Below are 15,163 nucleotides of genomic sequence, written 5' to 3' on the forward strand. Positions count from 1 at the left end.
GAACATTTTTTGAGATTGGCTTATCCAGAGATCAACCTTGAGGACAAGGTTATTGTTGAAGAGGGGGCATATGATACACACAAGGGCATCAGAAGCAGTGAGCCAAACATCAGAAGCGGTGAGCCAAGGAAGATAAGTAGAGAAAGGATTCCTTCATCAAGACTTAAAGACTTTCTGTGTTGAAGACACGTGTATGTCCTTTGATATTTAGGGACAGGTGTAAGTAATAGAAAAGGGAAGTTAGAATAAACACACGTGTAAAGGGTTGGGAAAGATGTACTGTATAAAAGGGGACATAAGGCATTTAGCAGAATTTATTGATTGTTGTTGTAAACATTTGGCTACCATCTAATAAAATTCGTGCCTCTCTGTTGCTCAGAGATTTCACCCATTTCTTGCATCTTTTGGGTTCTCTTTGGTTCTCTATTCCTTGTTGCTCAGGTAGAGTCCAACACATGCAAATGAGGTCGCTCAAGCTTCTAGTTTAAGTTCCTCAAAGTGTTAAATATCTCCAGTCAACCATTGATGGTCACCATGATACAACGAATATATTTGAGTGTTCAAGGACCACAATATTAATTTCAAGGCAAGATTTGACAAAAATGTAAAAGGAATATTGAGTCTATACAAGGAATCATTTATCTGTTTCGAAGAATAATAGATTCTGGATAAGGCAAAGGCTTTAAGTAGCTCCCATCTCAAGGTACCCAATAAAAATAGATGCAATATCCTCTTATAACAAGTGAAACATGCATCGAAGCCTGCACTTTGTTCTTTTTCATCAGAAACAGGACTCTAGCGTAAATGGTCATCTACCTTTATCTTGTGGCTATGGATGATCACATGTTTTCACTATTTCATGGACCTTAAGGACAATGTCTCTTTTGAAGAGTGGGCGATGTTATGTGCAAATTATAAGAAGACAATGGATAGCCAATATCAGTGTATAATAATTAGTTAGTATAGTCCATTGTAGTAGTTAATAAGAGGTTAGATGGTTAACAATTAGATAAGTCTCTAATGTGGTTAGTACTTAGTAGCTCGTTGGGTGAGCTAGTTGTTCTATATAAATGATGAGAAATATTACTTTGACGTGACATGAGAGAATTGGAAGTGCACGAGAGAAAATTCTCTTATGTCATGTGAGAGTAATATTTTCCAGAAATGATATACATATATATATATTGTTAGAGCAGAAAGAAAGTAAAAAAATCATCAATTTTTTTTATCTTATATTTTCTCAAATTGTTAGGAATTTCACTTCTAAGATAAGGGCATCAAATAATTTGTGAAGGTGCGTGTATGTTGTCAATTTTAGAGAGAAACATCTTTTAGTCGGTGAAAGATGAATTTTAGGCATAGGGTGAAAATTATTATATGATGTGAATATAGTGAATATGGGAAATGAGCCACATAAAGGCCCAAAATATAAATTAAAACAAATATTATGAAATTTTACGTGAACACCTTGTGTGACTATTTGTACCATATAATGAAGGGTTTTATAATTCTCATTTAACATGAGATTTCACATTTTTCTACACATCCTTCGATTTTCGTGCTGACATAGATCCTACATATAATTGTTTCTAACACTTGCGTCCCACATGTTTTTTATCTCTACAACATGAGAATTGAATTCTCATTTAACATGAGAAAATCAAACCCCTATAATGAATTAGTACAACCTAAAATATTATGTTTAGCGAGTGACATATTTAACACATGAAATAATAATTAAACTAACTATAATTGACTAAATCAAATTGAATTGGTTTTGCAAACTACCAGGTTTAATATTCCAATTTCATATATTTGTTCACATAAATCGATAAATTTTTTAGGAGACTTGAATCAACGTGAGAAGAAGGTAAAATTCAAGAGTTTAAGTAGATTGAGATTATCAATAAAATGACACAAAAGAATACAAAAGCACAATTCAACATTGTTTCAACAAGTTATGTGCTTACCTTAGTTGGGTAAATATGTTTAGTTCTAACCTACATTGTTTCAACAAGTCATGTGATATACCTTACCTTACGAGGGGGGAAAATCAAAGTAAGAACAATTATGAAATTAAAATATCTAACCTACATTTAGTTCTCCAAAGCGTCTTTATATACTACATTTTGTGACCCAACATGTTAATACGATATGAATTTTCAATTGATATTTATTTTGTCATATTCTCGTTGATAAAAACTGATAAAAAAACATTATTTTTTATATTTCAACTTCCAAATCTGAAACTACACGATTATACATCTAGCCTCGTTTATTTATTAATTTTAATAGTGTTCATGTAATTTTTATTATAAACAGATCGATAATGTTGTGTCAAAATTATTCATATCGTGCAAACCTACCTAATAAATTAACTACGTTCATATCAAAGGTTTTGATAAAAATATCTATTCGTGTAATATTAGGGTGAATGTATTCATTTATATGGTACATAAATAAAACTTTTAAATTGCCACCCCAAACATAAGTAACATAGGTGTCATCACTTGTTATCTCCTTATCTTAACAAAATGGATCTAAAGTCCCATTTTATTTATAATCAAATCTTTTAAATTTCTAAGCAAAATTTTTAAACCTTTACATTTCACAAAATAAATATAATATAATATAAAACAAATATTTATCTTTATTAATATAAACAACCCAAATTTTCAAGTTCTGGTACTAATTGCACATTCACATGAAAGCTGAAGAAAAATAAATGGATAAGATATCATTAGCCATGCATAATAAAATTAAAAAATATTACATTAATCAACGATTACTGATATATACATTAATCAATATTTGTTCAAACTATCCCACGCCCCCTTAAAAAGATACTATATTATCCCATGGCGGGAAATAGGCCGCATTCCCTCCAAAATTTTCTGACCCTAAAGTTGTAGTCCCAAATTCACTCTTCCATTCCTCTTCCTCCACCGTTACCCCCAAATAACCCTAATTGATCGATCGGCCAAATCCAATCGAGCAAATTCAATTCTACTATAATGGAAGGCCCCGTCACTCCCTCCTGCAATGCCGGCACACCACCGCGTCGCAGTATCCGCCGGAGGTTAGTCCAATCGACGCTCTTCCCTCACAAGCCACCAGAACCTAATGAAAAGGACAACGAAGAGGATGAACAAGACGAGGATTACTGCGACACTGTCAATCATAAGAAGAGGAAGCCCAAGGGAAAAGTCACTCCTCGAAAAAAAAGTTCCAATGTAGGTGATCATTTATCTTTAAATTTTAATTTTATTTCTAGATCAGCATGATGCATGTGTCATGGAGGATTAGAATAGTTTACTATTCGGTTTGATACCGTAGTAAAGTTCAAGCATTTTTGCTGAATTGACACTACATAGAAAATGGGAATGTTGGGACTTCAAATTCTTATTACATTTCATTTGATCCTGTTGTTTTCCTCAACAAGCAGAATGCCACGGCAAAGAAAAATGTACCAGCTAATGGGATTAAGGGGTCAACTTCACGGCAAGTGTTGGCTAATTCTGCTCAGGTTTATACAACGGTGCCTGATTTGCGGTTAGAGGCTAAATTGTCAGCTGAGGTTAGTGCATTCGGTTTTGCATTGCTGGAGTTCGCTGAATGCATAGCTTTCTTCAGGACTATGGTTCTTGAGAAATTTTATGCTTTGAATTGTGTGAAATAGAAACATTCGGTAAAACTTGTGCATGCTGTAAATGTAAGTCAGTGAAGACGTGGGTTGAAACTTTCGCTAAGATTGTAGCTTCGGTTTCATACACTCCTTGCTACTTAACTGTGACCTGGCAATCTTTGACAATTTTTTTGTTTTTCAATCTCTGTTTTACAATCAGGAAAATTCGAGGATGTTTGCAGGACGGCAAATACATCCATTTTTTTCATCAAGGAAGGTGGGGAAGAAAGTTCACGACCTGGATGAATCAGGAAGTAATTCGTGCACAGCTAAGAGTGAGGATGAAAGGGTTACCTGTGGCCCTATTCATGTATTTGAGAATATTCAGGTATGATACTTGTGCCTCTGATTTTCTATTGCTTATGATAAAAGGCTGATAATATATATTTCCTTGGTCTCTGGGTTTTGAATTATGGAATATCATATTTGTTGAGTTAGGTGTAAAATTCATTCATGCAGGATGATACCTCATCCATTGATTGGAGAAACTGGACGTTTTTGGGAAATACCACCTATGCGAGTTATGGTCCAGAAATTTTAAATTCATCTGTTTTGGAGGGTTCTGTTGAATCCTTAAATTTTGATAAGCTTCTCAGTATTTTGGATCCACCAGGTGCTTCAATTTCTCAGAATGCCTTATCTTCTTCAGATCGACTTTCTATACATCCAGAAAATCTGCAAGAAATATCCCCATCAAACTCAGCTTCACTAGCAGAATACACAATATGTCCTCAGATGGCAAAAGATGCTGAAGTGGTATATAATTTGTTGTATATTTTTAATCAAGGCCTTCTGTAGTTCTGTCCCTAGTAAACCGCATCCATGGAAGCTAGTTTAGAGGGTGAAATATACGCTCATCTTTGTCTTAATAATTTGTTAACTGTTAGCCAATTTTTTTTTTCAGGACTTGGAGGTGGATGATTCTGTTATTTTATCTGTGCAAGCTGGCATTTTTAGAAAGACAGATACTGAGCCACTGAGTAGATTTCTTCAAGAAAGGTTAACATATGCATGGCTCAGGCCACACCCAACATCTTCATTGCAATAACATTTGTACATTTGGCCATAGCCAATTATGCTTCTTTTTAATTTTCTAGTTATATGATGCATTTGCAAATGTTCTAAGTAAAACGTTATGTTGAAATTCTTATATTTGGCAATATACAATAAGCTGGGATATTTCTTGGATAAAGTATGTGGTATTCTTTTTTAAACAATCTAGTAAAGAGATAAATGATATTTTCATGAAAATCCCCAAATTGGAATAAGTGATATCATAGTAAATAAATGTTTGAGGAAAAGTTGAAAATATTTAAGGCAGAAAATTTATGAGATCTCCAATCGTACCTCTGATTTTAAATAATTAGACGATCTTCATAAAAATGCATATACAAGGTGCTGTGCAGATGATAAATGCATCATCTGTCAATCATGTGTATGGTTGGTTTCCTGTGGAAGCATCATTGTTCAGTTATATACCTTTATTTTTTCTCGCTCTCTTAGCCTACTGAACTACTGGTCTGGTGTACTTGGGTTCCCTGAGCAGTTTATCAATGAAATTTATTAATCACTAAAGAGAAAATAATTATACTATGTTGCACTGCATTCAAACAAGGTCTGCTGCATCTGGGACTGTTGGGACTTCATTTTTCAGTTCAATAAGCTTTAGGCTTGGCTAGGAAATTTGTTTCCTGATAGTGAGGATTTCCCCTGTATTCTGTGCTGCAGCATGAGGTCATACTACCGTAGTTGTGAAGATAAGGTTGAGAGCAGCTTATGGACATACAAATACAAACCGACAAAGGCTGTTGAGGTCAGAATATATTTTTAAAAAATTAAAGCTGTATTTTTTAAATTTTCTGTGGTCCTAATTTCTGCTTTTCTTGTTTCATGATTTTTTGTAGGTATGTGGTAATGATGAATCTGTGAATTTCTTGCGTGACTGGCTACATCTTTGGCATGAAAGGCGTTATCAAAGCAGGAAGGATTCCTCAAACAGGGATAAAAGTGACATGCAAGACGATGACGATGATTATAACTGTTCTCACAGTGACTACCGTTCAGAAGATATAGATGAGGATGATTCCCTGCAGAATGTTCTTTTAATTACAGGACCTATCGGGGTGTGTGGGAATCTACTTTGTCAAAACTACGGCATACACTTCTTTTCATGAATTGCTTCCTATGTTAATCATTTTTGCATCTATTGAAAGCTACCATTGTTCAGTAATATAAAGGTCTGTTTCTGAAAATGGTGTCAAAATATGGGTGTAGTAGTTTCACAAAAAGAACTAGGTCATGAGAACTTTTCAAATAGAGCTTTATGTGAAACCAAGATAAAAGCTGATGCCCATTTGGTAAAAGGTAAAACCATGGGAAAGTGGAATGTTGAAAATTAAACGAAAACAGTGAAAAATAATAAAACCATGAGTGCATAAATTTCGTGCTATTTGAATGATAAAATATAATTTATTGAGTGGAAGTGATATGGAGAATGAAAAGTAATTTGATTCTGAACAAAGTTAAGACTGGCTATTGTTGCATTCTTTTGTTTAAAGGCCATGAAAATATACTTCATCTGGCTGCTTATATCTGCTACTGTAAAACCATTTCAGAAATGAATACACAACCCCATGCTCATAAATTCCTTTGTGGCTTATTGAATGCTAGGTAACAAATCTACATTTACACTTTTACTACTAGTAGTGTTTGGTTTAGTAATGACCCTTTTTCCCTCCAAGCTTAATTCGGAGAAAACCTATTTTATGTTTTATTTGTTTGGTCATTGTTTTTAGTTTATTGAACCTCAGTTTCTATTTTTCTTTTCATCAAGTAATTGGTTTCCTCTGTTCAACAATGTATGAAAATGTATTTGATTCTGAACAAAGTAGAAACTAGCTATGGTTGCATTCTTTTGACTTAAAGGCCATGAAAATACATTAGATCTGGCTGCTTGTATCCCTTATTATAAAACCATGTCAAAATGGATACAAAGCTCCCCGCTCATAATTTCTTTTTGGCTTATTGAATTCTAGGCAACAAACCTACATTTACACTTGTACTGTTTCTACCCCTAGTGTTGGGTATTTCCCCACCATGTAATTTGGCGATAACCCAGTTTTTATTTTATTTATTTAGTCATTGTTTTTTGTTCATTGAACTTCAGTATCTGTTTTAATTTTCAAAGATAGTAATAAGGACCAAGGAGCGATTGTTTTTGTATTTCTTGGCATTTTAAAATCTAGAAGTTTACTACCTGTGCCTCTAAGTGTTTCTTGACTTGGATAACTTTAACATAGTTGCAGAGCAATATTGTTGTTTACCTGTTGCCAGAATCAATATTTTGTTCAGTGTAAACACTTCTTGTTCATATTAGTGGCTAAAGTGTAAGTCTATCATATTGCAGAGTGGCAAGTCTGCAGCAGTCTATGCTTGTGCCCAAGAGCAAGGGTTTGACGTTTTAGAGGTATCAATACTATTTATGCTTTTAAACTTATACACCTTTGTAATGATAATATTCATTGATCCAATGGATCCTACAAATAGCCTTGTAATTTTTGAAAAGCATCACTGAAGATCAAGCATAGTAATCAATTAGCCAGATTTGGATTTAGTTTGATGTATTATGAAGTTTGCTGTCTTCTCTGAACTTTGGATTTAAGCTGCTCTTTCATGCCCACTGTGAAGAATGATAGCCTGAATGATTGTTATTTGTTATATATAGTTAAAAGCATTGAGAAAGTATGGTGAAACAGTTACTTGTATAACCTTTTTGCTAGCCTAGTTTTCAATAGGAAGTCCTTGAGAAATAGATCTGCTCAATATGTTCTTTTTTTTTTAAAAAAAAAAACTCCTATCAGCATCTTGGTTTTTTAAAGCATCTAATAATTGTTAAAACATTTATTTTCTTTGTTTTCACATGTCTGTCTTTTTAACCATGAATATAGCCAAATAGAGTAAAGTTTATGGCTCTTGTTGTCTCAACAGCTCAATGCATCTGATAGTAGAAATGGGACTGTTCTGAAGCAGTACTTTGGAGATGCTCTTGGTTCACTTGGGTTCAAAAGGTTTGTTAATTCGTCCTGTCAATGCTTGCTGATAAATTACAATCTTCTGGAGCCGAGTAATTTTAACCAACTATATTTGCCTTATGTTATACATACTTTCACTTTCCTGCAATACTTTGTTGGCTTAGTTGATTATTCCTTTTTTTGAGGAGGAGCATTTCATATTTCACTAGAAATCAGGTGTTCCTTTTTTCAAACAACTTCTAGTCAATTTCTCTGCCTTGTTACTCTAGTTGTCTCCTAATGCGCACCCACCAGTCATCAACATTTCCTTGGAGTATATAAGTAGCATAAAGCACCTTCTGAGCATCATCTGGGCACTCCATCACCCTGGATATCTTGTTCAGAGATTGCAGCCATTTAGCAGCGGCTATCAGGTCATATGCTCCCTCAAAGCTAGGTGGTTGGTGCTTGCAAAAGTCACTCAGCTATTTTGCTTGTCATTAATATCTGGCTTACTATTAGCTTTATTCTATCCTGGGCCTTGATTGGCTTTAGTCTCATGATCTCGATCCTTATGGTGTGGCTGCTGCGGATTACCCTATTGGCCAGCCCTCAATTCCTCCATGAATGCCCTCATCATATCCTCATTGGCTTGTCTGCTTGCTAACAGCTCCTCTTGCATCCCAGCTAAGGTAGTCAGAGTAGGGTTTGACTGGTTGCTAGAAGCCCTTCGAGGGCGTCCACAAGGGTTCCTAGTACTTGCCATAAATTTACATACATCACACAAAGAAATGAGTTGATCAATTTGACACTCAATGTTCAGATATGCATCATTAAAGTTACCATTAGGAATCACTTAGCAAACAACACATATAGTCTACTTAGGTTCTAATTTCCTTAGAAAGCTGCTTTGATACCATAAAGTGTAACACTTCGTGTGCACCTGGTTTGTTCGCTTCTCATGGTACTCAAGCGTGGTGTCAATATAAATGAACGTTAACGAGAGTTATGACGGTTAACTCCTTAAAACGTAAGGAATTGGGGTAAAATCGATCTAAGGATCTTTACCTTGCTTCCTTGACTCATCTAGATGGTTTAATGATGAACTCATAGGTGAAAAGAAAATTTTTGGAACTGGGGCAATGCGGCGCTTTAGCGTTCTATAACAGAGGATTTTGACACAACTTAACACAATCCATGATTAATTATCAACATGAAACAATAGGTTTGTCATGAAAGCCTCTCCATCAAGTATTAAACATGTTCTTAACCGAAATAAAACATAGGAAAATGTATTGATCAATAATCTTTAGTACTTATCATTATTTCAAATTTTCACCTAACTAATCTTCTAATTAGCTTATTAATTAATATGGGTTATTATAGGAATGTAGATGTCCTTGTACTAATGATAAATAATCAATACTGTATGCCAGATTGCAAAAGCAGTAACTTATTAGTTGTTGCAAAATCAAATAGTCTTCTATGTTTGTTGTCTTTGTGCCTATAGTTGGAGATTTAAAAGCTAGAGCAGTGTGATTATTGTTGCGAAAAAACCGGCAAGTGTACCGATCGTTTCAAGTAATAAAAGATGAGTAGAGTATCGTCTCCACGAGGATTGAGGCACCAAAATTATTTTAACTATTCCTCTCTTGTTGGATTAATAAAATTGGTTTGAGAATAATTGTGGTTGTGAAAATTGAGAACAATTCAAGAACGTGTGAATAATTCAAGGATGCTTTTAAAAGTTCGAAAATAACATATTAAGATTGGGAAAATATTTAAAAGAATATTGCAGTAAAAGACGCCAACACTTTTATGATCCTCACCTTGCAATATGAATTAATGTTTATATCTAATTTAACCATTGATCAAACAATTCACCATCTGTTAATTGATTAGTTAAGCCCAATTCCTTAGTGTTCTTAACTTTATTAACCCTATTAGAATCCTAATCCCTTAGAAATTCCTTTTCAAGTTAAGCCTTTAAATCAGTGAATTTTTCACGTTTGCAATTCATGAAGCCTATCCCTAGTGCATACATGAATTTTTATTTTATCCTTTGTCAGGAACTAGAATCTCAATATTCTTATTGAAAATCCTAACCCTCACAATCCTAATAGAGTGATCAGTTCTAAAAGAATTATAAGATGAAGAACAAGATAAAATAAATGCAATTGGAATAACTAAATATAAAATTAACCAAACTAAGGGTTATAACCCTTACCACAATAATAGAAGACTAGCCACACATGTTCATGTCTGACAATTCAATGTATAGAAAAGAATTCATAAAATAAAATAATAACCAGAAGAATGGGAAGAAGAAATCTTGAATCTTCAGTCACCAAGAGCTTGCTCCGATTTCTGTTATTCGTAATTTCTCCCGTGCAAAAAGTTGTTTTTCTTAGGGTTTCTGACTCTCTTTTATAACCCATCACCCAATCAGGTCATAATCTTGCAGAAGATTTGGTTTTTCTTTCTATTTTTATCCAAATATGCAATCAGGACGTTGAAATCGCGACGCCCGCGCGATCAGCGCCAGATTCGTGTGGGAAAGCAGTGGAGAACTCTGTTCTTGGCGCTACTAGCGTGAAAATCACGCTATTAGCGTGAGTTACAGTGGTGTTTTCTCTTTCTTCCTTAATCTGGCGCTATCCGCGCCATTCTCATGCTATTCGCGTGAGTTGGTTATTTGCAACATAGCTTATTTCCATGCTTTCCTCCTATAAAAACATAAAATCAGAGTGAAAGTGTGCCTGTAGATAGATTCTCAATAATTCATTAAAAATAATACTTTTTATCTCTGAACTACTGTTAAATCCTTGTTCTTTTCAATCTGAAATACTTATATGCCGAAGGCACATCAATTATCCATTGGGGGAGAGTGAGAACAAAATTTTAGATGTTAAGGAACCGAGTAGGAATTGTCAAACAAGTATGAACTAAGCATGGAGAAGTGGTGTTGGAGTCCCTAGATATCTTAAGTTAAGCTTTTGATGCGATGTGAGACTGGACATGTTCTTCCTTTTTTTTCTTCAACCTTAACTGAGATATTGATAGGACCCAGAATAATAAATGGAAACAGGGTTAGAGTTACTTAGACGTTGGATGTCTGTTTAGTTAGCTGTTAGTTACAGTCAGATTCTATCAAGGCGATTGGTAGTTAGGTACAGGTGTTTGGGCTTAAATACCAGAAGCAAGGTAGAAGGGAGGCATTCCTGAATTCAGATTTGAGAACTGAGCAAAGGTTCTGTTGTGAAAGGGCCAACCTTTGGAAGGAGGATTATCTCCTTAGGTTCTTTCTTTGTAATTTAAAAAACAATACTAAAGCATTCTTCTTCCTTTCCTTTCTCTCTCTCTGTGAAAACTCAGAACCCGTTTCTGGGTTCCTAATAGATATAGAAAAGCAAAAGATTTGTCTAAGTAAAATTAGAGTGTGGCACTTTATACCTAAACTTTTTGTTACATGGTGTGCCTTGATTCAATCTTATTTTATCAGAACCAAGTTACTCATTGTAAGAAGCTTTCCTGTCAACCTGTTCTGTGGTAATATATCTTTTTTTATGTATATATTTCAGATTACTGGAACACACTGCGAGTTCACAGAAGAAAACTACAAAATTGACCCCGGCTCCAACTTTGTTCAATGGTAAAACTGCTGATGAGGTGAATGGTGGGGTGGTTGAACTGATTTCCATATCTGATGATGAAGCTCATGACCCTGGTAGAGCATCACAGAAATTACTTGGCAAAAATAATGTAGTTGCATGTGATAAAGTCCAAACTTTAATTCTAGTTGAGGACGTGGACATCCTTTTTCCTGAAGATCGTGGATGTATTGCTGCGATACAACAAATTGCTGAGACAGCAAGGGGGCCAATTATATTGACCAGCAATAGTAAGATGACTAGTTAGAATAATGTATTCTTGCTCAACATATAACTTTTGAGTTCATATTTATGAAGACTATTGTTGTAAATTAGGTGATAATCCTGGCCTGCCTGAAAATTTTGATAGGCTCCATGTCTCGTTCTCATTGCCATTGCCAAAGGAATTGCTTTGCCATTTGTACACTGTATGTTCTTTAGGATTTCCTTCCCATCTTCCTTCAAAAGCAGGAAAAGAAGTTGTTGTCCAAACTTATAGTAATATTATATGAATGACCTGCAGGTTTGTCTCACAGAAGGAGTAAACATCCATCCTCTTTTACTGGAGAAGTTTATGCAGTCTTGTGATGGAGATATCCGAAAAACCATTATGCATCTTCAGTTCTGGCTCCAGAGTAAAAGATTTATAAAAGGTGTATCACCCAGCATACGGTTATTCAATTTATTGGATATATGCATTTTTTTAGACTGTCTTTGTTATCTTATTAGAAAACCGTAGTCATTCAAAATTTGATTCATTTCCGTGTAATTTGATTGTTCTAAAATTAAGACTAGCTTTTATTAATTCATATTAGCTTTAACTGTTAACGGGGACACATCAGAAAATATTTTGTTGTATGGATTTATTGACTATATAGTAATATTTAAAAGGTGTGAGCAGCGACACTTGAGGGTAAGATGAGTTATGTAATTATGAAAAGTGGAACAACGGGAAAACCAGCAAAATTAATTACACTGTTATCTATTTATTCTCAAAACATATTTTTTTGTTTATATGATCTGTCTTCCTTGAGATTGCCATGATAAGAATTATATTTTGTCTTTTTGTCTTGACCTTTCTTTTGCTGTTTGTTGGGAAGGTTGATTTTTGGTTTCTACATGGTTTTCAGAAGTGTAAAAGTGTTTAGGAAAGTTGAGTAATTAATTAAGTAGTTTGTTGTAGTCATAGTATATTATTATCATATATTACACTGTCAGGTATCAGTATTATTTACTCCATTCATAAATCTTTCAATAAATATTATTTCTCTCCTTTGCTTTCTCTCTTCCCTTTTCAGTCCCCGTTTTCTCAACAGCTTTCACTCTATTCTGGTACAAAGATTTTTTTTTTCCTAAGATGCTCTAAGAAGTCAACAACTCCCAAAGTTTTTTTTTTTGAGTTTTTGTAGTTTTTTATTTGATATATATGTGCTTAGGGAATTAATATTGGAATATAATATTATTTACAGTTTCCATTTTTCTTATTACCATTGCAGTGGCTTGCAAAAACTTATGGTTTTCCTCTTTACTGTACAGATGGAAAAGCGCAAATACGTTTTGGCTCACTTCCATTCGATCTTGAGGTTGGCCATCAGATACTACCAAAGATAATGCCCTGGGATTTCCCCTCAGAGTTATCCGAACTAATTGAGAACGAATTAAACTCTAGCTTTCAAGGGTTAGTTAAGGAAGACCATCTTCATATAAATGAAAGGCAAAACGATTTAGATGTGCAGTATATGGAGACTGATTACATAGAGGCCAAGAAGGTGGAGATGATAAAGAGAAATGGATCTATAACAGATTACAGGGAGCTTGAAATTCAATATAATGCTATTTCTGAGTTTTCCAATTCTTCTGGATCCCCACTAGCATCCTCTCGGCAAAATGGTCGAAGGAAACTTGTAGTAATGTCCTCTGATTCCGAGGATGAGGATACGAATAATGGATACCCTCTAGACACACATGACGAAGCTAACAAGAGACAATCCATCAAAGAAAATAATGTATGTCCCTCTGAGTTTCAATTGAACGAAAACTACCCCAGCACATCAGTTCGCAAACTGATTTATTCTGAATCGGAGGATTCAGAAGAGGACTGTTTTCAATCTTCAGCAACAGCCGATGATACATGCTTAAATGAAACATGTAAATTTTCTGATATATCCTGTGTGCCAGAATCAACGATTGTTCCTGAGACTGCAATTGAAAATGGAACAGAGACAATGTCTGGAGCAGTGACTTCCGGCCATTTTGTTGGTCCTCTAGAAGTTTCTGTGAATAATGAGTTGAAACCATTCACTTTCAGTGTTCGTAAGCGCTTGACAAAAGTGTCACAAAATTCAGATTTGTTGGTGAATACTGAAATTCCAGATTCTTCTCCAAAAGAGGTTCTGCAAGATTTTCTAGATGAAAATATGGAAACTAAAATTGCCAATGTGATGGATGAATGCAGTCGTGTGGGTTTCAATATAAAATCAACGTCTGTTGAGTCCAGTTCATCAATGGAGACAGATATGGTACAAAACTTATGGAGAAAACTCCGTGACCGTGACTGTCGAATGGATTTAAGACAGCAAGCTACCCCAGAACAGCTAGGTGCTTTTCAAGTTGTTAAACTTGCTAGTGGGCTGAGCAATCTAATTTCAGAAGCTGACTTGTTTTATGATCACGAACAAAAACATGTAAGTGCCTTTTATAGCTGAAATGAAAATTGTGAAACTTTTCTTCCTTTGTGTTGGATCGCCACTCAATTCTGATAATATATTTACGTGCAGGATATTATGGAACCTCCAACGGTCCTTTCTGATGAACCAACATCTAGTTGGTATGATAAGCAAATATTGATGTCCACAGTTGCTGTACACGGGTTTTGTTTTTATGCTAAACTTATAGCAGATGTGGGGTCAAAGTTGGGTTATGCGAACAGGGTTGATTTAACTTCTGAGATGTTGGCTTCCACAACTAATGTTATGGCACTGGGGAAATTATCCGGACATGATCTCTCAAAAAGCACGATTATCTATACTGGAAAGGATTTAGAGTTGAACAACCCAATAAGTGATATGCAGAAGAGGTATATATTTTTACCGTTTATCTATAGTCAATACACAATTCCACTTGTGACACTTTTTTCTGGTGATTTTTTGAAAAACATTTTTGGGCATGTCTTGATGTCAAACCTTACTTTGGGAGCCTGCATTACAGTGAAAACAAAACATCCCTGTTCCACCTCATCCATTCCATTGTTCCTGCAAGAATATCCTTGGCACTGAAAGGTGTTGCATTCAATGAATATCTATCTTCATTGCGCCAAATTTCGAGGTCAGAAGCTTTCCGCATTTCACAAGGCGCTGAGAAGAGAAAAGGAAGGTACATTTTTGTGAAGCAAATTCAGTTGTTTTCATCCTTTTGATTGATTGTATGAAGTTAACCAGGTAACCTTGAATAGTTGCTCAATGACATGATGTTTCGATGCAGGGTGCGGGGTGCTCAACATTACTTGAGCACATGTACAATGTTGTCTCCTGAAGATATATCTTTGGTGAGTGAGGGTGATTTGTACAGAAAGATTTCTTCACAATATACAACTAACACCGAAAGCCAATTGTAACTTGTAGCGTAGGTTTAATAGTACAGCTATTCATTCTATGATATGATATATTGGTTACATATAAGCAGCTAGAAGAACGCGTTGATGATTTGACATAGGATTAGGTCCTCGTAGTTTTTTTTTTTTTTTTGGAAACCTCGTAGTTTTTTTTTTACTATGATGATTATGGTCATGGGCTGAGGTTGTAAATTAAACTAGAGCAGTG

At 34.9% G+C, this 15,163-nt stretch overlaps 1 protein-coding gene across 1 annotated transcript; it reads left to right on the top strand.

Annotated features, from left to right (window-relative positions):
• The first annotated feature begins 3,014 nt into the window (after positions 1 to 3,014).
• Positions 3,015 to 14,960, top strand: LOC133307395 (uncharacterized). The gene is made up of 16 exons (XM_061507903.1): positions 3,015 to 3,233; positions 3,446 to 3,577; positions 3,846 to 4,013; positions 4,145 to 4,441; positions 4,590 to 4,684; positions 5,414 to 5,498; positions 5,590 to 5,808; positions 7,092 to 7,151; positions 7,673 to 7,752; positions 11,277 to 11,596; positions 11,682 to 11,773; positions 11,869 to 11,998; positions 12,882 to 14,029; positions 14,123 to 14,421; positions 14,541 to 14,717; positions 14,826 to 14,960. The coding sequence occupies exons 1-16, from the start codon at positions 3,015 to 3,017 to the stop codon at positions 14,956 to 14,958; spliced, it is 3,654 nt and encodes a 1,217-aa protein (XP_061363887.1). The 3' UTR covers positions 14,959 to 14,960.
• The last annotated feature ends 203 nt before the right edge of the window (positions 14,961 to 15,163 follow it).

Source organism: Gastrolobium bilobum, unplaced genomic scaffold, assembly GCF_033153095.1.
Source record: "Gastrolobium bilobum isolate Gb01-03AN ecotype WA unplaced genomic scaffold, APGP_CSIRO_Gbil_v1 utg41344, whole genome shotgun sequence".
NCBI classification, from domain to species: Eukaryota; Viridiplantae; Streptophyta; class Magnoliopsida; order Fabales; family Fabaceae; genus Gastrolobium; species Gastrolobium bilobum.